This window comes from Mustela lutreola, chromosome 8, assembly GCF_030435805.1.
Source record: "Mustela lutreola isolate mMusLut2 chromosome 8, mMusLut2.pri, whole genome shotgun sequence".
Lineage (NCBI taxonomy): Eukaryota > Metazoa > Chordata > Mammalia > Carnivora > Mustelidae > Mustela > Mustela lutreola.
The window spans coordinates 82,787,366-82,813,587 of record NC_081297.1 but is presented as its reverse complement, the minus strand read 5'-3'; the positions used below and the strand labels follow the sequence as shown (position 1 = coordinate 82,813,587).

The following is a 26,222-nucleotide window of genomic DNA, read 5'->3' as shown; positions in this document are numbered from 1 at the left end:
TGGGTGTTATAGGCACCTAATGAATCATTGAACACTGCATAACAAACTAATGATGTATCATATGTTGGCTAATTGGACATAAGAAGAAGATAAAAACTTACTAAAAACTAAACTTCAAAAAAAAAAAAAGGATCTCTTATCCCGTGCAGTCTTGCCCAGGATCTAAATATACCAAGCACAAAGAGTGGCTCTGGTGATGACTGTGTGCACATGGATGTGCGTGCACGTGCCCATGCCCTTGTCCTTCCTTGCCGCTCATCACCTGTTAGTGAGAGGTCTCTAGGGCTCTGGAGAAAGTTAGTTTTTTCTATACATTTATCTTAGTATTTCTTTTCAATATTAGAGTTGAGATTTTTTTGGATCCGTTTTTGATCCAAAATTATTTTTGTCTATGTCGAGGTGAGGGACTCATCCTGCTTTGCTTGATACTTTCCCAGAGCAAGCCCTGAAAAGTCCTCTGCCTGGGATTGCCTTCAGCCTTGGGCAGATGGGGACAGTTGTCCATTTCATGGACAAACCCAAGTTTCCTTTTGTCTTTCTTTATGTGTGTGTGTGTGTGTGTGTGTGTGTGCGCGCGCTTTGTTTCTTTATCAGTTACATGAGGGGAAAAAGGTAAAATGATCTTCCTTTTTACATTTCATCTTTGAGGGGGAGAATGATATAACTGAGAATGTATATGCAATTTTAACCACATAGGAGTAATTTTTTTGGTAAATATAAGTTATTTTAGAATGATTTTTGGTTTTATAGAAAGGAGAAAAATCCAGTTCAACTTGATGATGAAGGAGGCAGGACCTTTTTACGTGTCCTCATTCATCTGATCATGCATGACTACCCTCCTTTGCTCTCAGGAGCCCTACAGCTACTGTTCAAGCACTTCAGCCAGAGAGCGGAAGTCTTACAGGCATTTAAACAGGTAAGACTGGGGAGCCCTCACTGGGGCACGGCAAATGCTCGGAAAATATTGTTTATAACATTCCACCGGACTTCACAGCTGCAGAGTTCATGAGACTGTGTGTCTTCTCCTAGAGACATTTTCTATTTTTAAAGACAGATGTGGTCTTGTCCTAAGCCAAGACATGATCTATTTTAGAAAGAGTTCCCCACAAAATGATTTTCAGTTAATATCTTTAACATAAATGACAGGCACAAAGATTTAGGAAGGCACTGGGGGATAAGACCATAATAAGAATTTTGTTGTCCCTGCTATTATTTTGACACCAGATTTTACTCATAAATTTGAATGGGACAAACAGTAATGCAGAAATATATATTTGGTGATTGAAAATGTGTAAATACCAAAGAAAGTAACTGTTTTGGATATAATCTTTTTCTTTATCATCCGAATGACATCAATCTTGAGACTATTGGTGAATAATACCTAACTGCTTACATGTGTGTTTCACTATATTTATGGTATTTAATAAAGCATTGATCTTCGTTAAGGATGTTTTATAAGAATATATTAAAATATGAAATAATTGTAAGTATAATTATAATTATACAAATAGATATAATTATGCATAATTTATTTATCATGCAATACATATAAATTATTATAAAAGTTTATAACATGAAGCTTAGACCATATCAGAATTTTCTTCCACTTATGTCTATATTTTTACCTCTTTTCAGATAGAGTCTTGGGAAAAATTAACTTTAGCAGTGAAATTAGAGTTAAGGTATCTTTTCTTTTGAACTACTCTTTAGTACTTTGGTAAAGTTCACTTTTTAAAAAATATATAATTCTTTATAACATATGACTATATTAGATTGTGTTCACAGATATTTCCAGGTAAGTTTTCATGGTCAATATACATCTAAACTATCCATAAATGTTCTAGAAATATTAAACTTCAACTGTTAAAAGACTTGGGATTTTTTAACATCAGTAAAATAGGAATTAAGGAATTTCCATAAGTAAACTGAGGGTTCAAATTCTTCTGTTTCCAGGTGCAATTGCTAGTGTCCAATCAAGATGTAGATAACTACAAGCAAATCAAGGCAGATCTAGACCAGCTTCGACTAACGGTGGAAAAATCTGAGTTATGGGTTGAGAAGAGCAGCAACTATGAGAATGGAGAAATGGGTGAAAGTCAAGTAAAAGGTGGTGAAGAACCCATTGAGGTTTGTTTTCAAGATATATTTTGAAGTAATCCAAACAATATCTCCTAATCACAGGCCTGATAGCCAAAATTATTCACAAAGAAAAATTTTATTCTGAGTAATGGAGCATATAATTTTCATTTGCCAAATGAATTAACTCCATAAGCCTTTATTTTGCTTAATTCTTATAGGTCTCATAGGTCTTAAGCATAGACCTCTAAAGAGGTGAATTTTTGCTGTTATCATTCAAAGTGACTGTTTATTACCAATCTGTAAATCATTTTTTTCTTTACTGCTTATCCTTATACAATATGTAAAAATAGTTAAATGAGGCAGTATGCTTTAATGCCAGCATGAAAATACCAAAGGTCTGTTTTTACTCTAAAGAGTGGTAAGATGGTGATCCTAAGTCTTCTGTTGAATAGGTATTAGTTTTTGGTGGGTTAATTAGTTGTTGTTTTCACATTTTACTAAATACTAAATAACTATTTTAAGTTTTTAAAGCCATGTTTTTTGCAGTAATACTTGGCAAGCCCATGCCAACATCCTAATTGGTAAGATACTGTTTCTTAAATTCCTGTCTTGTGTTTTATTTAGTTGTTTTTTAATCTGCAGGAATGTAGACTATTCAGAGAGGTTTACCTACCCCAGCTTTTCTGTTTGTTAGAATACCCAAAATATTGTGTAGTGAAAGGTAAAGACAGAGTAGGAGATAGTTTCAGTCCTCAAAATGTGGAAAAGTCTCAAAGGGAAGTTCATCTGGTGGGTTACTATTTCTTCCTTGTCTCAGGACTACTTACCACTAATCTGCATAAAATTTTTAACTTAATCTTTTGGTAACTTTTTTCTGTGATTTTATAATATAAGTTATTAGAATGTAGAATTCCTATTCCATATAAATTTGTTTCATGACCAGCTCTTTTGTCGTTGTTGATAAAGAGTTCTTCTACAGCATATTTAAGAACTAAGAGGACATTTTACATTTAGGTAGTCCTTGCTACACGTCTAGCAGACATTTTCATACACGGTATCTCTTTTTAAATGTTACGACAAACTTTGGAGAGAGTTAGAAAGATCACATTTCTAAGGATGGATCAACTGAAACTCAGAAAACCCAAGGATTTCTTCCCTATCAAGTAGCTCTGTGTGACCCAACTGAGATTTTAACCTAGGTCTTTCTGAGGATAAGTTCCAGGCTCTTTAATGTATGAAGGCAATTTCTGATATAATATTTAAAGATGTTAAGAGATGTATTATGCCTTTACAAAGCTGGAATACCTCTTTTGCAGATACATGCTGTGCTCATCTTCTGGAGAATAAACACAATACTGCTTCCCCTTTTAGAACATTGCATTTTAAAAAATAAAGAACGACTCTAAACCATAGGAAAATGTTCTTTGTAAAAGTTTGCAAAAAAAGTCATGTAAGAGTACAGATGAGATGTTCCATGAAGGATTTAGTCCTTCGTCTGTAGTTTAAATTCCTAATCTCTGAACGAACTGGAGAAAGAGCCTCTATCAGTGTATATCCATGGTATCCCCGAAGCAGTTTAATAAGCAATTTGTACTGATTAAAGAAAGAAGATGAATGAGTTGTCTGATTGTGGCTACCTTCAAAACAAACTATGTTCCACGTGGCTTATAAGTTCATTTTTCTAAATACTTGAGATGAATAGAAGTCAGTGAAGCTGGGATTTATTTACTCTTTGTTGTATACAGGATTTATCTATTCAGAAAATGGTAATGATTGTAACTACTTGAACCAGGAAGTGATTTAATACAAGGAATTAAATTTTGGAAAGTCTGGAGGAGTACAGTTTGGAGGCTGCCTCTGGACTGTTGACTTCAAGGTCAAACAGTCATGGGTACAATTCAGAGGTCTAGAAGCTGCTTTGGCTGCTGCCAACGCTGCAGCTCAGCCACCACTCACTCACACCTGAAAAGCACGTGGCTGGATGATGGAACACTCACATCTCTCAGGATTTTCTTCTTAGCCCTTCCAGCCAAAGGACGATGGCATTGAATGGATAGGGCATTAAGAGCATGGGTTTTGATATCAGATTCCTTAGAAGATGCCACTAATTATATGTGTGACTTTGGGTAACTTATTTTACTACCCCCCCTTTAAAAATATTCATTCAGCGGACATAATAATGGTACTTAGATCATGAGAATACTAGATCAGGTGAGCAAATTGAGCATACGGCATGTCAGTTAATACAACTTCAGTTGGAAAATATAAGCAACAAGGTAATATGTTATTTACCAACAAGTCAAGAAGTAAGGCTCCAGCTTTAATTAATTCATTTTCTCAATGTGGTCACTATGGACCAATAGACTTAATTTTGAGACTGATCTTTTCATGGGTGCATCACAGCAGCAACATCCTGGACATTACATCTATGTACAACAACGCCAAAAAGAATATCTGTGCCTTTTTTACGCATTTCTGAGTGTCCTGTATAGGAACAAGGAAACCTTTTCCAGGCATCCCTTAGTAGAATCTATCTCATGTCTCATTGTCCAAAGCAGAGCCATATGTTTACCTCTAAAGCAATGGATTATAAGATTAGTTTAGCCTAAGTAAAGGATAACCCTCAAGCTCTAGAATACCTACTCCTGAATTACATGGGGGAAAGGCTAGATAGTAGAATAAAACTGAAATCTCCTATCAAGGAAGAACAACAAAAAGCAACTGTTGGTCCGCAACTGATAGTGTCTGCCGAATTTGGTAGTCAGTGCCTGTTTGTTATTATTATTGGTTTTTATTATATGGTTTTTATGATGGGTATGGAGTTATGAGATCTCAGAGTTAAATTACACTCATCAGGGTTATGAAGTCCAATTCCTGTCTGATACTTATTTTCTCTCTAAATAGCTCACATGAGTGAGATGTTTCTCAAAACAGAACTTATGTGATGGCAAATTCAGTAACTCTTGAGGTAGTACATTCTATTGAAATGAACACATAGCTTAAGAAATAGAATATTACTAGTAGGGAGTCCCTGGGATTCCTCCATGTATGCCGGATGAGACCGTTATTGTGAGTTTCTGTTCATTTCCTTGCTTTTCCTTACAGTTTTTGCCACAAGGATTTGTATTTCTAAAACATGAAAAAAGAATGAAAAATATTTTATTTAGTCTGTCTTGGATTTTTAAAAAATTTTTATTGACATATAATGTATTACTTACCCTGGCCGGGGGCGGGGGGGTAAACTCACAGGTCTGTGAATCGTCAGACTTACACACTTCACAGCACTCACCATATCACATACCTTCCCCAATGTCCATAGCCCAAGCACCCTCTCCATATGCCCCCTCCCCCCAGCAACCCTCAGTTTATTTTGTGAGATTAAGAGTCTCTTATGGTTTGTCTCCCTCCTGATCCCATCTTGTTTCATTTTTTCCTTCCTACCCCATAAACCCCCTCTGCCTCTCAAATTCCTCATATCAGGGAAATCATATGATAATTGTCTTTCTCTGATTCACTTATTTCGCTCAGCATAATACCCTCTCGTTCCATCCACGTAATTGAGAATGGCAAGATTTCATTTCTTCTGATGGCTGCATAGTATTCCATTCTATATATATATATATATCTTGCCATATATATATATATATATATATATCCCCCCCCCACACACACATCTTCTTTATCCATTCATCTGTTAATGGACATCTAGTTTCTTTCCATAGTTTGGCTATTGTGGACATTGCTCCTATAAACATTTGAGTGCACATGCTTCTTTGGATCACTACATTTGTATCTTTAGGGTAAATACCCAGTAGTGCAATTGCTGGGTCATAGGGTAGCTCTATTATCAACTCTTTGAGGAACCTCCATGCTGTTTTCCAGAGTGGCTGCACCAGCTTGCATTCCCACCAACAGTGTAGGAGGGTTCCCCTTTCTCCGCATCCTCACCAACATCTGTCATTTCCTGACTGGTTAATTTTAGCCAGTCTGACTGGTGTGAGTATCTCATTGTGGTTTTGATTTGTATTTCCCTGATACAGAGTGGTGTTGAGTGCTTTTTCATGTCTCTGTTGGCCATCTAGATATCTTCTTTGCAGAAATGTCTGTTCATGTCCTCTGCCCATTTCTCAATTGGATTATTCATTCTTTGGGTGTTGAGTTTGATTAGTTCTTTATAGATTTTGGATACTAACCCTTTATCTGATATGTCATTGCAAGTATCTTCTCCCATTCTGTCAGTTGTCCTTTGGTTTTGTTGACTATTTCCTTTGCTGTGCAAAAGCTTTTGATCTTGATGAAGTCCCAATAGTTCATTTTTGCCCTTGCTTCCCTTGCCTTTGGTGATGTTTCTAGGAAGAAGTTGCTGCGGCTGAGGTCAAAGAGGTTGCTTCCCATGTTCTCCTCAAGGATTTTGATGGATTCCTTTCTCACATTGAGGTCCTTCATCCATTTGGAGTCTATTTTTGTGTGTGCTTTAAGGAAATGGTCCAGTTTCATTCTTCTGCATTTGGCTGTCCAATTTTCCCAACACCATTTGTTGAAGAGACTGCCTTTTTTCCATTGGACATTCTTTCCTGCTTTGTCAAAGATTAGTTGACCATAGACCAATTAGTTGACCAAGATTAGTTGACCATTAGTTGATCCATAGTTAAGGGTCTATTTCTGGGCTCCTATTCTGCTCCATTGATCTGTGTTTCTGTTTTTGCGCCAGTACCATACTGTCTTGATGATGACAGCTTTGTAATAGAGCTTGAAGTCTGGAATTGTGATACCACCAACTTTGGCTTTCTTTTTCAACCTTCCTCTGGCTATTCGTGGTCTTTTCTGGTTTTATATAAATTTTAGGATTATTTGTTCTATCTCTTTGAAAAAAATTGATGGTATTTTTTTTATATAATTTTTTATTTTTTATAAACATATATTTTTATCCCCAGGGGTACAGGTTCCTCAAAATCTTGATGGTATTTTGATAGGGATTGCATTAAATATTAGTTTGCTTTAGGTAATGTAGACATTTTCACAATATTTGTTCTTCCAATCCATGAGCATGGAATGTTTTTCCATTTCTTTGTGTCTTCCTCAATTTCTTTCATGAGTACTTTATAGTTTTTTGAGTAGAGATTCTTTGCCTCCTTGGTTAGGTTTATTCCTAGGTATCTTATGGTTTTGGGTGCAATTGTGAATGGGATCGACTCCTTAATTTCTCTTTCTTCTGTCTTCTTGGTGTATAGAAATGCAACTGACTTCTGTGCATTGCTTTTATATCCTGACACTTTACTGCATTCTTGTACAAGTTCTAGCAGTTTTGGAGTGGTTTCTTTTGGGTTTTCCACATAAAGTATCATATCATCTGCAAAGAGTGATAGTTTGACTTCTTCTTTGCCGATTTGGATGCCTTTAATTTCTTTTTGTTGTCTGATTGCTAAGGCTAGGACTTCTAGTACTATTTTGAATAGCAGTGGTGATAATGGACATCCCTGCTGTGTTCCTGACTTTAGGGGAAAAGATCTCAGTTTTTCCCCATTGAGAATGATATTCGCTGTGGGTTTTTCATAGATGGCTTTGATGAAATTGAGGTATGTACCCTCCATCCCTGCACTTTGAAGGGTTTTGATCAAGAAAGGGTGCTGTAGGGGCGCCTGGGTGGCTCAGTGGTTAAGCTGCTGCCTTCGGCTCAGGTCATGATCTCAGGGTCCTGGGATCGAGTCCCACATCGGGCTCTCTGCTCAGCAGGGAGCCTGCTTCCCTCTCTCTCTCTCTCTGCCTGCCTCTCTGACTACTTGTGATCTCTCTCTGTCAAAATAAATAAATGAAATCTTTAAAAAAAAAAAAAAAAAAGAAAGGGTGCTGTAGTTTGTCAAATGCTTTTTCAGCATCTATTGAGAGTATCATATGGTTCTTGTTCTTTATTTTATTAATGTATCACATTGATTGACTTGTGGTGTCTCAGATATATTTTTGCCCTCCTTCCTTGCTGATGTATAGCTGTAACTCATACATTTTTTTCTAATATATATTGGAGAATGTGCCTTACACTTTATGTACATGTTTATCTAGTTAACTGTTGGTGGTCATTTTCATTCTTTACAGTGCAAGTGTTTTTTTTTTTAATTTTTAATTTTTTATAAACATATATTTTTATCCCCAGGGGTACAGGTCTGTGAATCGCCAGGGTTACACACTTCACAGCACTCACCAAAGCACATACCCTCCCCAATGTCCATAACCCCACCCCCTTCTCCCAACCCCCCTCCCCCCAGCAACCCTCAATTTGTTTTGTGAGATTAAGATCACTTATGGTTTGTCTCCCTCCCAATCCCATCTTGTTTCATTGATTCTTCTCGTACCCACTTAAGCCCCCATGTTGCATCACCACTTCCTCATATCAGGGAGATCATATGATAGTTGTCTTTCTCCGCTTGACTTATTTCGCTAAGCATGATACGCTCTAGTTCCATCCATGTTGTCGCAAATGGCAAGATTTCATTTCTTTTGATGGCTGCATAGTATTCCATTGTGTATATATACCACATCTTCTTTATCCATTCATCTGTTGATGGACATCTAGGTTCTTTCCATAGTTTGGCTATTGTGGACATTGCTGCTATAAACATTCAGGTGCATGTGCCCCTTTGGATCACTACGTTTGTATCTTTAGGGTAAATACCCAGTAGTGCTACACTACAGTGCTAGTGTTTTTAAAGAAAATTTGCTACCAAAAGCAATGCTGCTTTAAAACCTTTTGTATGCCATCTGATGAACAAGTTTAAAAGATTCTTCAGGTTAAAGACTTAAATGTAAGACCTGAATATATAAAAAGCTTAGAAGAAAACCCAGTAACTTCTTTGACATTACTGTAGCAACATTTTTTTTTCTAGATATGTCTTCCAAGAGAAGAGAAACAAAAGCAAAAATAAACTATTGGGACTACATCAAAATAAAAAGCCTTCACACAACAAAGGAACCCATTGACAAACAAAAAGGCAACCTACTGAATGGGAGAAGATATTTGCAAATGATATATCTGATAAGCAGTTAATATACAATATATATAAAGAACTTATGCAACTTAACACCAAAAAACTAAATAATCCAGTTAAAAATGGACAGTGGACCTAAATAGACATTTTTCCAAAGAAGACATACAGATGGCCTAACATGATTAATATGTTCAACATTACTCATCATCAGGAAAATGTAAATCAAAAGCACAATGAGATATCACCTTACATGTGTCAGATTAGCTAAAAATAAAAAAGATAGAAAATAACAAGTGTTGATAAGGATGTGAAGAAAAAGATACCCTGTGTACTGTTGGTGACAATGTGAATTGGTAGAGCCACTGTGGAAAACAATATGGAGTTTCCTTAAGAAATGAAAAATAAAAATACCATATGATCCAATAATTACACTCATGGCCATTTACTCTTAGAAAATGAAAACACTTCAGAAAGGTATATGCTCCCCTAGTTTTATTGTAGTATTATTTACAATAGCCATGATGTGGAAGCAACTTAAGTGTCCATTGAAAGATGAATAGATAAGGAAGATGTAGTGTGTATGCACGTGTGTGTGAGTGTGTGTATGCGTGCACACACGGGAATATTATGCAGCCATAAAAAAGAATGAGATCATGCCATTTGCAACAGCATGGATGGATCTAGAGGGTATCATGCCACGGGCATTAAGTCAGACTGAGAAAGATGATACCATATGATTTCACTCATATGTGGAATTAACAAAAATCAATGAATAAACAAACAAAAAGCAGAATCAGACCTATAAATAGAACAAACTAATGGTGGCCAAAGGATAAGGTAGTGAAGATTGTGCAAATTGGATGAAGAGGGATAGGAGATACAGGTCTCCAGTTATGGAGTGAATAAGTCAAAGGAATAAAAAGGACAGTATAGGGAACATAGTCAATGATAATGTAATAGTGTGGTGTGACAGATGGTAGTTATACTTGGTGCCATGATGTATGGTACTTCTCCATAGAAGTAGAATCACTGTGTTGTACACTTGAAATGAATGTAACATTGTGTGTCAGCTATCCTCAAATAAGAAAAGAGATTATTCAGGATATACATTTAGGTGTAAAAAATCTAGAATGTTTAATTTTTACCAAATAAGGCTACTTGTTTTCTGAAGACCGAGTGACACTCCCTCCAGTACTGTATGAGAGTTCTGTAGCCCCATATCCTCATGATGGCTGACTTTCTCACTTTTTCGTTTTTGATGATTGGGTGAATTGACATATTTTCTCTGTTGTGATTTTGTGTGATTGCTCATGAATTTGAGCATATTTTCATAGGCTTATTGGCCATTTCACTTCCTCTTTCATTTTAGATTAAGCTAAATATTGTATGGACAAGTTAGTTAGGTCTCACCAATTCATGTTTATCTCCTCCTAAAATTAAAAATATTTTTGACTTCAAGTCATGATGATGCTATAGTTCAAACTTGAGTACAATCTTTTCATTTATTATTATTATTTTTTTCTTCTTGGTTGTATTGGTCAAAATTTCCAGTATGATGTTGAATAGATGTGGTATCCTTGTCTTGATTCAGTTTTTAAAGGGAATGATTTTAATATTTCACTATTGAATAGAGTGTTTATTGTCTGTGTTTGTAGATACGCTTTATCAATTGTGGAAGTCCCCTTCTATCCCTAGTTTGCTAATTTTTACCGTGATGATTATTGACTTTACTTAAACACAGTTTATACATCTATCAAGATTATGTTATTTTTCTTTAATCTTAATCTGCTAATTTTTAAAAAGTTTTCATTTAAATTCCAGTTAGTTAACATGCACTGTGATACTAGTTTTGACATCCATACATCACCCGGTGCTCATCCTTAATCCCCATCATTGATTTCACCTATTCCCCCTTTATCAGCTAATGTTAATAACAAGAATCATAAACAGAGCTTCTACCATAAAAACCTTGCATTCTATAATAAATTCATCTTGTTGATAATTTTTACATTGCTAGACCCAGTTTGCTGATATTTTGTTTAGGATTTTACATCTATGTTGTCAGTGAGATTGGCCTGTAAATTTCCTTTGTTATACAATTCCTGTCACATGTTGGTAACAAGGTTAGACTAACTGCATAATAACATGAGTTGCAAGATCTTCCCCTTTCTTTGCATATGTTTAGATATGTATTCTGTGAATGTTTGATAAAATGTATCCGTGAATCTGCCTGGGCCTTGGATTTACTTTGAGGGAAGATTTTAACTACTGATACAATTTTTAATGGTTGTAAATTCATTCAGACTTTGTATTTTGAGTCAGTTTGCTGTACATTTTTCTAGCCATATGCTTTAGTTTTCAAATTTATTGGCATACATTTGTTCATGTTCTTTCATTATCTTTTAAAATTTCTGCTCTCTGTAGCTTCAGGATCCCCATCTCCTTTTTTAAAGATTTAATTATGTATTTTTAGTGGGTGAGTGGCTGAGTGAGAGAGAGTCCCAAGCAGACCCCACTCTGAGTGCAGAGCCCAGCTTGGGGCTGGATCCCACCACACTGAGATCATGACCTGAGCCGAAGCCAAGAGTCAGACACTTAACTGACTACACCACCCACGTGCCCTGAGACCTCTTTCTTATTCTTGATACTGTTTACTTGTGTTAACTTTTTCATTTTGACCCTGTTGGTTTCACTGTTTGTGTTGTATACTTCTGTGGGTTTTGGCAAATGTGTAATGTCACGCACGTATCATCTTACCAGCACTGCCCATATTTTATTCATGCTTTTTAATGAATCTATTTTTGGCTTTGGTGAGCTTCTGGGTTTATTTTATTATATTTATTCTACTGTAACCTTTTATGTTGACATGCTTTTCAGACTTTTAAAAAATTTAATGGTATAATTTCCTTCTAAGGAATTGTGTTCCACAAATTTTGACAAATGCCTTTTATATTATTGTTCAATATTGGATATTTTAAAATTTCCATTATGATTTCATCCTTCTCCCAGAATTACTTGGAAGTGAATTCTTAAATTTCCAAATGTCTAGACGAAATTTATCCCTTTTTGTTATTGAAGTCTTAATTAGTTAACTTGTGGCAACTGATGCCATCAGTTCTCCAAAATTTATTGAAACTTGCTTTTTGGCTTCTTAAATAGCATCAGGTTTTGTAAATGTTTTATGTGGACTTGAGGAGAATGCGAACAGGTAAAAGGTTCTTTGTATATGGCCAGTAAGTCAAGCTTCTTGTGTTTGAATCACTTACCTACTTACTAATATTTTTGTTTTCTTGATGTATCAATAGCTGAGAGAGGAATTTGTTAACATTTTCCACTACGATGGTAGGTTTATACATTTTCCTCTGTAGTTTTATGAATTTTTACTTTCTATGTTCTAAGGCTATTTTTGTTAGTTTGGTTTTCTTGCACTTGGGTTTTTTTTTCTTTTTTTCATTTCTTTGGGGGGCATAGTTGACACATTTTTTGGCTACTTTATTTGACGCCCCTAAATTTAAAATTATTTTTTTGCTGGGAGCAAAAACTTATCTGTTGAAAAGTATTTTCTCCCACTTCTGATGATAATACTTCATGTCTTCAGGCTTCTGTGGCTGCTATTGAGAATTTTGCTGTGTGTGGCATAGTGGTGCTTTAAATTATGAAACTCATTGTTTGTTAAACCTTATTAATGCCTCAATATCTGTTAATTTCCTTTTTATATTTTCTGTACTTGGGACTTTGTGCTGAATTTGAGTAATTTCTTTAGACTCACATGTGTCTCCCTTAAATTTATCTTATCTGCAGTTTACCTTCGGACTTTTTAATTTCAGTCATTATATTTTTTCATACTGGCAATTTGATTTTTAAAGATTATTTATTTATTTATTTATTTGTTAGAGAGCGAGAGGGGGGGAGAGAGAGAGCGCGAGCACAGGCAGACAGAGTGGCGGGCAGAGGCAGAGGGAGAGGCAGGCTCCCCGCTGAGCAAGGAGCCCGATGTGGGACTCGTTCTCAGCACTCTGGGATCATGACCTGAGCCGAAGGCAGCTGCCCAACCAACTGAGCCACCCAGGCGTCCCTGCAATTTGATTTTTAAAACAATCTTTCTGGTCATTTTTTTGATCACCTTTTGTTGCTTGCCAATTTTTGTAATTCCATATGGCTATTGTACAAACTGTGTATAATAATGCCAGGATCAGAAGTACTTGGGAATTCTTTATGAATTCTCACATTGCTGATGCCTTAAATATTTGATCATCTTTGATTATGAGCTCATATCTTTTTTTAAGAGACTTTAGTTTTAGAGAAAATTGTACACTGAGTGTAACAAATTCCTGTGTACTCTCCCCATTTTCTTATTATCAACATCTTGCATTAATGTGGTGCATTTGTTACAATCGATAAGCCAATATTGATACATTACTATTAACTAAAGTCCATAATTTACTTTAGGTTTCATTATTTGTGTTGTACAATTCCGCGGGTTTTGTATAAGTCACGTACAGTACCATACAGCATAGTTTCACTGCCCTAAGAATCCTCTGGGCTCCTCCTCTTTGTCCTTCCCTTGTGAACCCCGAGTCCTGGCAACTGTTAGTCTTTTTACTGTCTCTATAGTTTTGCCTTCTCCAGAATGTTGTATGCTTTAATGTTTATATAATTTTTGCAGACTGACTTCTTTCATTTTGCAGTATACATTTTAGGTTCTTGTATGTCCTTTTGTAACTTGCTAACTCCTTTCTTTTTATCACTGAATAACACCCCATTGTTAGATGTACAATAGTTTACCCATTCACCTGCTGAAGGGTATCTTCATTGCTTCCAGTTTGGGCCCATTATGAATAATGCTGCTATAAATATTCAACTGTTGGTTTTGGACTCTTAAGTTTTTTGACTTAGAACATGGGTTTGAAATTGGGCATGTTTTCCTTTTGAGTATTTATGATGACCTTGGCCTATTGCCAGGGGTCACTGCTAGCCTGAGACCATGAAGCTTCTCCTCTATCTGTCTGAAGGCAGGAGGCTCAGGTTTAGTTCCCTGAATTTGACACTAGATTAGAACAGACTTCATCTTTGAGTTGCCAGTACCGGCGTTTAGCTTCAGAAAACCTTATCATGTTGCCTTGAAGCTTAGAGTTCTGATTTGGTTTCAGTTTACCTTTTTTTTTTTTTTTTTTTTTTTGGTAGATGGAAGGTGGGGTTTTTGAGTCCTTCTTTGTTTTCTGTGAGCCCAGAAATGTACTTAAATAGGTTCTTTATCTAGGATGTGGCTGTTTTGTAATAGGAGGGCCATTTGCACTTTTAAGTTTGCCACTCTTTGCAGGGGTCTGTGGAAATGTGTTTACTTAGATATTTACTAATTAAGAAAAGTATTATGAACTTAGATTCTTTGTAACTTTATATGTATAATTCTTCTGAGTATTATGTTTAATCCAGAGAAAATTTCACTTGCTTCTGTGTGGCACTTTGGGTTGCTATATTTTTTGTAACCATATTAAACAATGTTTTTGGCTTGGGACTTTTGAGACCCCTTTATTAGTGGAAATTCTAGTCTGAAATCTTAAGTGAAAGTGGTCTTGCCCTATGGGCACTCAGGAGAATTCTTCTCTCTTTTTTTGGCTTTGACCAAGCTAAGGCTAAGCTGGGTAGCCCTTTGTTCTTCTGTGGGCCACATCTTTTTGTGGATGTCTCCTCTAAGGATTCCTGGGTCTCTAATCAGCACTCTGTCTTGCTTGGGACCTAGGCTTTGTTTCATTTCCATTGTGTGTGTGTGGGATATATTCAGACTCAGTATCCATGTTATCAGATATGGATGGATGTCCTCCAGGTCGGCCCTGCTTGAATCTAGTGCTTGACTACTGCTTGGAAATTTTGGTGAATCTTGGTGAATCTTTATGTTTCTGGCCTTCGTTTACTTCTTTTTCTTTACTAAAAACGGATTTCTTTTTAAACTAAAAAGGAACATTTGAAAGATTTTAGCTATCACTCTTAGATGCTATATACTTGGAGGGGTTTCTCTGCAATTCAATTTTATCATATTTGACAGTTCTTAAGTTTTCTTTAAACTCTTAGAAACTTGGGGTACCTGGGTGGCTCAGTTGGTTAAGCGTCTGCCTTTGGTTCAGGTGATGATTCCAGGGTCTTGGGATTGAGTTCTGCATTGGGCTCCTTGATCAGTGGGGAGTCTGTTTCTCTTTCTGCCCCCATCCACTGCTCTCTCATTCTCTCTTTCTCTGGCAAAAATAAATAAATAAAATCTTAAAAAGAATAAACTCTTAGAGACTCTTCCTTATTTTGAGCCCATATATTTATCCTTTTAATGTCTGTTTACTAATGCTAGGTTTGAGGCAACGTAGACCATAGCTAAACCACCTCTATTTGATTGCTTTGTGTCTCTCTAGAGCAAAATCCTTCTTTTGAACATTCTACGTAAAGTGTGATTTTGGTTCCTTGACCACCATGCCTGTGTAAGGCTTTGTACACACCTGAACTTCCCACTTCCCTTCCTATCCCCTTTTGATACCTGTAATCAGATCTAATGTTCAAGATATGGTTCTTGCCCTCAAAGAATGAACATGTAGAAAACAATATGCCAGAATGTCTAATGAAATACCGAGTTGTGGTGAGACGAGGGAGGAGTCGGTGTGGGCTGGAGCACTTGGAGAAGGCTTCACTATTCTGAAGGGTCAGGAGGATTTAGTTAGCTACTCTATTCAAGAATAATAAAAAGAGATTTGGAGTTCACGAAGATGTGATTTGTATTTGAAGTATCTGGAAATTGGGAGCCTCTGACAATTCTTGGGTTGGGAGGTGAGTATACTATCTTAGAAAATATAGTCTGGCAGATCAAGAGATTAAAGGTGGGGACCAACTAGGGGCCTCTTGCTTAAATGGAGGTGTGAGGTTATGCAAGCATGAACTAGGGTGGCAGGCATAGAAATATACACAAATGGGTAGATTGGGAGGCCAGGAGAATGGTACACTTATAATAGCTTAATATAAAGAGACAAAAGTGAGAAGCTACAAAGTTGCTAACTTGTACACAGCCAAGTAATCTACGGTTTGCAATGAACCAACTGCCATAGATAGTGACAATGTATTGTAAACAGGATGAAAGCTGTCACAATGTCAATGGCAACAGCCAGTAGCAGGCAGCAGCACTCTAGCAGGCCAGTACAGATAATAATCCTTTGTTGTTTAGGAAATCTTTACAAAGGCTCTAAACACAGAGTAATTAGCATTGTTTTAAAACAGATCATAATGTTCTAATGTTGTGCCTGCTTAGATATCAGAAGACCAGATAACATTAATGTGATTTTTAAAAGTATGACTCTTCATCTTAGTAATAAAAATTTTTCTCCTATAAGATAAAGTTTTTGTTTTGTTTTATTTTGTTTCCTCAGTGGTCTGTTCTCTTTACTCTGGGCATAAATGGGAATGGACAATCTATGTACTAAGACTAACAATTTCACCATATGATCCAAAATTATCCTATTATTATAGGATATCTATAGTAATAACTATAATATCGTATTACTATAGTTGATCATATATATGTATCTATACATACATATATATGTATGGAGGAGGATGGGATGGATTTGGTCATCTGGTAAGCCCATTGCCTCCCTAGCATCTATGAACCTTACTATCTATTGTATATGATAATATTTTCTTTTATTAAACTTACCTTCCAGGGACGCCTGGGTGGCTCAGTTGGTTAAGCAGCTGCCTTCCGCTCGGGTCATGATCCCAGGGTCCTGGGATCGAGTCCCACATCGGGCTCCTTGCTTGGCAGGGAGACTGCTTCTCCCTCTGCCTCTGCCTGCCTCTCTGTCTGCCTGTGCTCGCTCGCTCTCTCTCCCTCTGTCTCTGATAAATAAATAAAATCTTAAAAAAAAAAAAAAAAACTTACCTTCCAGGGCATTAAAAAAACTATACCATCCTTGTTGAAACATTAAAGGCTGGGGTATAACAAGTTGACAATATCTGTGGTATTATTAATTCATCACATTCAAATAGGTGTTGAGGGGTGCCTGGGTGGCTCAGTGGGTTAAAGCCTCTGCCTTCAGCTCAGGTCACGATCCCAGGGTCCTGGGATTGAGCCCCGCCTCGGTTCTGTGCTCTGCGGGGAGCCTGCTTCCTCCTCTCTCTCTGCCTGCCTCTCTGCCTGCTTGTGATCTCTGTCTGTCAAATAAATAAATAAAATCTTAAAAAAAAACCCAAATAAGTGTTGAATTCTAACTATAGGAAGGAAGGATTAACTCAGAGAATCATATCTGAACAGGCTAAGTCAGGATTGCCCTTCATGTTCATCCTCGTCTTCATTTAGGGCTGAGAAGCAGGTCACTTGGGCATCATGGCCCTCCTAAGAGAAGTTCCCGCTCATGTTATTTATTTTGTTTGTTAATTTTTCTTCACAACAATGGTGCTTCTGTATCGGTAGGTCTCTATCTCTATATTTATTTACCCACCTGTATTTACCTGTTTCTTTTTAAAAAGCTTACTGAATGTGTTATTGATCTAGAGTCTAATGTTTGAGCAGTCTATCTAGTTTTTAGCTCAGGGACCATTTTTATTTATTTATTTATTTATTTTCATTTTCAGCGTTTCTGTTTTGTTCTTTTTCACACACATGCATTCTAGATTCATATCTGCCTGCTCAGCTTCACTTCGTTGTTGTTGGTGGTGATGTTTTCATGGATTTGCAATGTAAGGAACAGAATTAACTGAAAGATGTTCCTGGGCGGCTCACTCTGGGTTGTGCAGACAGTAAGCTGGCTGGACTGTTTGTGGGGGTCAGCGTGGGGAGTGTGGGAGGGAGTGTCTTCTCCTCTGAGAGGCTGTACACCAGGTTGGCTTCTGATGGGATCTGTGGCTTCCACTCGGCAGCAGGAGCTGTCCAATTTCTATGGGCTCCCTAGGTGTGTCCTTGATAAATTCCTGTAAACGATGGGCACCTGAATCCACAGCCTGGTGCCCAACTTGTTGGTATGTTGTTCTTGCACTTGCCCCATCAGAAGTGACCACAAGGTGGAGATAGGAGCAGTTACTCAGAAATCTAGACCCATCCCGGTGTTTGGCAGAGCACCAGCACCTACTGTGGAAGTACAGAAGGATGGGGGACACTTCCCTTCTTTTGCTGGTGCTTGGCTTGTAGTTTCTGCCTTTCCCGATGAACCTATCCTTGATCTATGCTAAGTGGTGCTGTGGAGTCAGCCTGAGTGTGTGGCAACCACAGAGGGAGCCACGTGGTATGAGATACGTCATTCCTCACTTTATCTCTGTGATTATTTTAAACAAACTTATAAGTCCTTGAAGATTTCTTGACTGTTTGCATTTCACTGGGAATGATATACTCTCATTATTGAGGTTTCTTGTTGTCTTAGCATTAACTTTCCTCATAGACATTTGGATTTTCTGCGAATTTACCTTGGTGAGAGAATGAATTTAATCCCTTCCTCTCTTCTCTCCCTCCATTTCTTTGCTTCCCTCCCCTCCGGTGCTTTTTTTCTATTTCCCTCAAGACGCACCTTCCTTGTCTCATGATTTTTGTTATCTCAATATGCTATTATTCTTTTAAAAATGTTTTCCATTATTTTTTTTTTTTTAATTTTTGAGAGAGAGAGAGAGAGAGTGCAAGAGCAAGGAGGAAGGGGCAGAGAGAGAGAATCTGACATGGGCTCCATCCCATGACCCTGACATCATGACCTGAGCCGAAATCAAGAGTCGGACACTTATGACTGAGCCACCCAGGTGCCCCATGCTATTATTCTTCAAAAGCAAAAACTGGTTTCCACTCTTTGCCCACCACTTCTGATCTTTTTCCTTTGATAATGCAAGCAAGCAAGAAGGCAGATCCTCTAGAAGGATATCTGCAAAGAAAACTGCTTTTCTGAGTGTAGTACTTTGATTCTGCACAGCAAGGAAATTATTTATTTATTTATTTATTTTTAGCAAAACTTACGATTGACTAACTCTCGACAAAAGCAACTGGTAGAATGTCTAAGCTTCATGGCTTGGTTTAGATGGAATCCATGTGCTTTAGGCAGAACCTTCCTACATGACCTGATCTATGAGGAACACTGTAGTCATTGCATGAAGAATTTTTATCCGTTAATTTTGGAGCATGCTTTCCTGAATTTTCCTTTTCTGAAATTTATTTTCTTATCTCCATTAAAAAAATTTTTTTTTTTTTTTGCCCCAGACTTCATTGTATATTTATTTCATTTGTTTATATAATGTCACATATACCTGTCCTTGGCCTCTGAGCGAATGCTGCAGGAGGTGATTGCTATAGATGAGTGCCACAAAAATAAGTCCTTTCACAAGACATACTTCTAAAAACTAATTTTTGGTGTTGAGCCAAATTATACTTTTACACATCCTCATTCTATTTGGTTGTTATGCAAATTCTTAAAGGTAATGCTTGTATCTCCTGAATTTGTTTCTTTAAATTACTTCCACTGTAATAATCTTTTCCCTTCTTGTCCTTTGGGCTTCCATTTAAAATTAATGCTGTTTTACTATATACTTAATATTTCTCTTCTTGTTTTCAAGAACAGTTACTGTCTCACTAATTTTTTTTTCTTCACTTTGCCAATTGTACTCAACCTAATGTAAATTGTTAGTGAGGATTCTAAGTTCCTATCATGGTTTCTTTTCCTCAGCAGGTGGCTTAAAAGAAAATTCTAGAAGTTGCTTCAGTGACATCAGAATGTGCAGATATTGTTAGACCAGGCGTCAACATTTCTGTAGTGATTGCTTGCTGAAGAGGGAGTCTGAAAGAAGGTGCTGATGGCTTTCTCTTCCATTCTGTATGGACCGCCCCCTTCTCACAGCTGTCTCAGAGAGTGTTGTGATATGATTGTGAGTGGGGAAGCTTCTTTCACCTAACATGTTGGGTAGCGGACATAGTCTCTAAGGGCTCTATTATATTGCTGTTTTCATTTCCTATACGGTGCTTTGTTATTCTGTGTCACCCTGCTGACTAGAGGCTTGCCTATCCTTTCTAAGTTTTATATAATACTGGTGAGGATTACATAAGAACTATTATATGTTATATTATATAAATAAAGTATTATAAAAAGTATTAGACATTGCTGTACTATAATGGGTTCCCATTGCATTTTTATGAAAACAACGATGAGTTTACATTGAACATACCCATCATCAATATATTCCTGTTTTCCTAATATCCCTCTAATACAATCTAGTGACACATACCCTTTTTTGGTACCTTATTTATCAGCGATATAGATGGCTGAGGAGATTTGGATGTTTTCTAGGACATCCGATTAAACATCATCAAATACTAATTAAAATGATGTCAAGCGAGTCAGAAAATACCAATATTGTATTTGTCTTGGGACAAAGGGAAAGGAAAATAGGTTTAGGGTCAGGTTAAGAATATGTTTTTACTCTCTAGAAGGGAAACTATTTGGGCTTGAACTGAGGGAAGTGTGAGGGAAGTTAATCGCTGGTAATGGTGGACACCACCTCTTCTGCACAGTGTGGATCTTGGGCCAAGTCTTCAAGCAGCCTTAGATGCCATCTAGGAAGCAGAAACTGTCAGCCATGACCCCATAGTTGTCCAAACTACCTTTACGTGCAAGGTCAGGTAAGTAGACTTAGGGTGATTTTAGGGGTCTGCGACCCTCTAGGTATCTTCCTACATGACTGGGATGTGATGTTAGTCTTAAATGGGAGAGAGAAAAAAACATCTATCATTCCACAGTGAGGTTATCATTCAGTTGTCTGAAGGAGGTGACATTTGTTATGAGGAGTTGCAACTAAATTATAATCTGATTAGGGAATCAAATATAAAAGACTGATGATTGGATTTTCTTTCATGTTTTGGAAGAAGGTGGGAAGGAGAAAGGAAGGGATTTGACATCCGAAGTTGGGAGAATGGTAGTTAGTAAGTGATGCCACTAAATGAGTTAAATAATGGTTATAGGAAGAAAAGGCAAGGGACAGAGATGGAGAGCAGAATGCCTGGCAGACTTGCTGCCTTGACAACATTGCTGAGGAAGGACATCTTTTAACTTCACTGGGGTGGGGACAAAGAGAAGACATGCACTGAGCTATTTTAATCATGCAGCTGTGGATGCAGGCAGTTCTACATCCTGGGATTTAGAAAGTCCTTTTTTCTTCTTCTTCTTTTTTTAATAAGCATGATGGCCCTGGTTGAAATTAATTCAGATTCCCATTAATTGGTGCCAATATTTAGTTCACCATATAGCTCATACAATATCACTTCCCTGTATGATTTTTGCTATTGCTATAAATGTTTGCTTGACTGACTCAAAGTAAATTTGCGGTAACTATATTTCAAACCAGTATTTGTTTAGGTATTCACTCTTTGAATCTCTGCCTAGAACTCTGCTACCCATCCAATTTCTAGACTCTTCTAGAAATATCTAGACCCTTCTAGACCATTCTTGCTATATGGTTTCTGAACCTACTGGTTTATGTAACAGTAGATGCTATGCAATTAAAAATCTAGCTGCCTCTATGAAATCATTGAACTAAGTGGTTTCCCATATTCCATTAGAAGAAATAAGTTCAAATTCTTCCAGATGACAGGAAATAATTATAATAAAGTGCAAATACTTTTGGAGTGCCATATTTATTCTTCATCACAGTTGTCAAAAGGATAATTCAGTTGTATCCTACTGCATGCATGGCACCATTCTCAGTGTTATGCATTTTTTTAAATAGATTTATTTATTTATTTGTTTATCTGACAGACAGAGAACACAAGTAGGCAGAGAGGCAGGCGGGTGGGGGCGGAAGCAGGCTCCTCACTGAGCAGAGAGCCTGATGTGGGGCTCGATCCCAGAACCCTGGGATCATGACCTGAGCCCAAGGTTGAGGCCTTAACCCAATGAGCCACCCAGGCGCCCGAGTGTTATGCATTTTTTTCTGAGTCTACTCAGCTCTAGAATTCTGCATAAGTTGTACTTCTGCATTTTGTTCCTTACTAATATTTTGACATTAAAATGAAGTCAGGGCTTTGTAGATTTTGCCACTGACCTAAGATCAAAGTTACATAGAATATAAAAAATATAGTCAATTTCTGCCCTTTCTGGAGGAAAGCTTTTGGAATACCTTTACTTAGAGCATTTTGGCATCAAAATAAGAAAATGAAACCTAACTGTAATTGCATAGTTTACATTTTTCTTAAATTCCCCTGATCTGCTTTGGAATCATCCAGATGTTCTGTGGGTTAATATTTTTGTTCCGCTTAATTACATTAAATTATTTTCTGAAATTGAATGGGGCGGCTTATTGAATTCTCCAGTGCTGCCTCCTTTTGTTGACTGCTGGCAATATTAAATTAAAATAATTATTCTTCATAATTCCCATACTTATGGAATTTAGCATTGTCTGTATCTTCCCCTGGGCTGACCTAGAGAGCCTAGCTTTTTGTAATGTAGTACATTTTGCCCAAGATGACTTTTCTTAAAGCAAGACAGTTGTTTTTTCTTCAGGTCATTGTTTGAAAAATGGACTTAAATATATCTGCCAAAGCTTTGCCTGTGTTTTCAAATGATTTTTTTTAAAGGTGACATATATCAAGAAACATCTTCTTTCCATTGTAGGAGCTTTATCAATCTTTAGACTTGGTCATATCTTAATCCTGGTTTGTAGTACACACTTGGTTTTCTTTAATATTTCTTTTCTTCCAGAAAAAAAATGAACATGGCCTTTTAAAATTTCAACAGCCACCTTTGTGATCAGAAAAAGGAAATTTCATTATATTTCTAGCTTTTGCAATTTCTACTCATCAATAATTTTTGTCATCACATAGAAACCCTGTTTGTCTCATTCTCCAACCCGCTGTCTTTTTCCATCTAAATAGTTTCCATTCGTATCAGCACTTGGGCTCCTTCCTGTACTGCACTGGCTTCTCTTAGATATGTAGTTTACACTTTCTTCTACAACTTTCTAGGATTCACTTAGTGTTTGTTGTCTCACAGGCAGTCTCTCCGCATTCTCTTTTCTCTTTTATTTACCTGCCGTGGAGGTTGGACGGTTTTCATTTCCCTCCGAGCATTTGCTAGGATGGATAAATGACACAACCCCGGACTCCCATAGTAATTACATTAGGAATGTTTTCAGCATTCATGGTCTTTACTTTTCACAGTTCCATTTCTGTTGAGTGAAAGAGACAAGGTGGTCAGAAAGATAGAGTAATTTTGAAGACTATCAATGGCACGATAAAACAGAGAATGGGGCTTAAGGAAAAGGATAGCGGACTACAGAATCAGATGCTAAGGGAAGTTTTGGTGATTGTGAATCTTTGGCACATAAATAAATTTTAATACACTGTGGTACAGAGTATTCTTTTGAGAAATCTAGTGGGGCCATAAGCTGAGATGCATGACTCCTTCCAAGGATGGGCAATATCACTGAAAAATGCTTGGTTAATGTCAACTTGGCCATATTTTTAAATAGGAGAAAGAATCAGTAGACAGCAGAAACTACTCCTGCATAGGAAATAGAGATGAAGCAGGGAGAGGAGGCAGAGGAGGTGGAATTTGGAAAATCCATTAATCAAAAGTTTTTTGTTTTTTATTTTTTGTTTTTTTTTCCTTCTGAAACACAGCAGGGGTGATGGATGGTACTTGAATTTGCAGGTAGAAAAGAGGACATGTTCATATGCTCTGTAAATTGGTAGGGGAGGCTATTTGCTAAGGTTGCATTGGGATTGGACGCTTCTATCTTTGGTCCAGTATTGGCCTGGAACAGAAGCAAAGACAAATACAAAGCTTGCTAAGGAGTGGTGATGGGTCAGTACTGGGCAGCCCACTCTCCTACTTGGGAGAGTCCTTGAATTCTCTACTCAGAATTCTTTGACTAGCATGGGCAGTTTTTTTCTTTTTCTTGGTTTGATTTAACTTTGTGATTTGTCAAAGAAACAGCTTGGGACAACTGAAATTACATTGATTGGATTTGCATGTTTTTGTTACTTTTTCCTGAGCTTAGATTGGGGTCCCCTTTAACTGTGAGAACTCAATACCGTCAATATAGTCAGAAGTTCAGTGTGTTTTTCACTCAAGTTGGACTTAACATTCATCCCCGTGCTATTTTGTACATGTTTTAAATCAGTCAATCCCATTTACAATTGCATCCAAAACCATAAGATACCTAGGAATAAACCTAACCAAAGAGACACAGAATCTATACTCAGAAAACTATAAAGTACTCATGAAAGAAATTGAGGAAGACACAAAGAAATGGATAAATGTTCCATGCTCCTGGATTGGAAGAATAAATATTGTGAAAATGTCTATGCTACCTAAAGCAATCTACACATTTAATGCAATTCCTATCAAAGTACCATCCATCTTTTTCAAAGAAATGGAACAAATAATTCTAAAATTTATATGGAACCAGAAAAGACCTCGAATAGCCAAAGGGATATTGAAAAAGAAAGCCAACGTTGGTGACATCACAATTCCGGACTTCAAGCTCTATTACAAAGCTGTCATCATCAAGACAGCATGGTACTGGCACAAAAACAGACACATAGATCAATGGAACAGAATAGAGAGCCCAGAAATAGACCCTCAAATCTATGGTCAACTAATCTTCGACAAAGCAGGAAAGAATGTCCAATGGAAAAAAGACAGCCTTTTCAATAAATGGTGCTGGGAAAATTGGACAGCCACATGCAGAAAAATGAAATTGGACCATTTCCTTACACCACACACAAAAATAGACTCAAAATGGATGAAGGACCTCAATGTACGAAAGGAATCCATCAAAATCCTTGAGGAGAACACGGGCAGCAACCTCTTCGACCTCTGCCGCAGCAACATCTTCCTAGGAACAACGCAAAAGGCAAGGGAAGCAAGGGAAAAAATGAACTACTGGGATTTCATCAAGATCAAAAGCTTTTGCACAGCAAAGGAAACAGTTAACAAAATCAAAAGACAACTGACAGAATGGGAGAAGATATTTGCAAACGACATATCAGATAAAGGACTAGTGTCCAGAATCTATAAAGAACTTAGCAAACTCAACACCCAAAGAACAAATAATCCAATCAAGAAATGGGCAGAAGACATGAACAGACATTTCTGCAAAGAAGACATCCAGATGGCCAACAGACACATGAAAAAGTGCTCCATATCACTCGGCATCAGGGAAATACAAATCAAAACCACAATGAGATATCACCTCACACCAGTCAGAATGGCTAAAATCAACAAGTCAGGAAATGACAGATGCTGGCGAGGATGCGGAGAAAGGGGAACCCTCCTACACTGTTGGTGGGAATGCAAGCTGGTGCAGCCACTCTGGAAAACAGCATGGAGGTTCCTCAAAATGTTGAAAATAGAACTGCCCTATGACCCAGCAATTGCACTATTGGGTATTTACCCTAAAGATACAAATGTAGTGATCCAAAGGGACACATGCACCCGAATGTTTATAGCAGCAATGTCCACAATAGCCAAACTATGGAAAGAACCTAGATGTCCATCAACAGATGAATGGATCAAGAAGATGTGGTATATATACACAATGGAATACTATGCAGCCATCAAAAGAAATGAAATCTTGCCATTTGCAACAACATGGATGGAACTAGAGCGTATCATGCTTAGCGAAATAAGTCAAGCAGAGAAAGACAACTATCATATGATCTCCCTGATATGAGGAAGTGGTGATGCAACATGGAGGCTTAAGTGGGTAGAAGAAGAATAAATGAAACAAGATGGGATTGGGAGGGAGACAAACCATAAGTGACTCTTAATCTCACAAAACAAACTGAGGGTTGCCGGGGGGAGGGGGTTTGGGAGAAGGGGGTGGGATTATGGACATTGGGGAGGGTATGTGATTTGGTGAGTGCTGTGAAGTGTGTAAACCTGGTGATTCACAGACCTGTACCCCTGGGGATAAAAATATATGTTTATAAAAAATAAAAAATTAAAAAAAAAAATAAATGGTTTTCATCTTTCAAGACATTGGCTTCTCCTTGACCTCTTCATAAAGCTTCTAAAGCTAGAGCTATTCTCCCTTTCTCTTTCTGAATAGTAATTCTGCTCAGTTCAAATCTTTATTTTCTTAGACTGTAATTTTCTTGTGGAAATGACCACATATCCTATTTGTTTCTTTCTTTTTTTGTTTTTTAAAATATATTTTATTTATTTA

At 37.2% G+C, this 26,222-nt stretch overlaps 1 protein-coding gene across 1 annotated transcript in view; it reads left to right on the top strand.

Annotated features, from left to right (window-relative positions):
• Positions 1-26,222, top strand: part of ITPR2 (inositol 1,4,5-trisphosphate receptor type 2) — a 502,139-nt gene that overhangs the window by 195,521 nt on the left and 280,396 nt on the right. The window contains exons 25-26 of the mRNA XM_059185826.1: positions 751-916; positions 1,954-2,127. Of these exons, the coding sequence (XP_059041809.1) occupies positions 751-916; positions 1,954-2,127 (340 nt within the window). The remainder of the gene's footprint in view (positions 1-750; positions 917-1,953; positions 2,128-26,222) is intronic.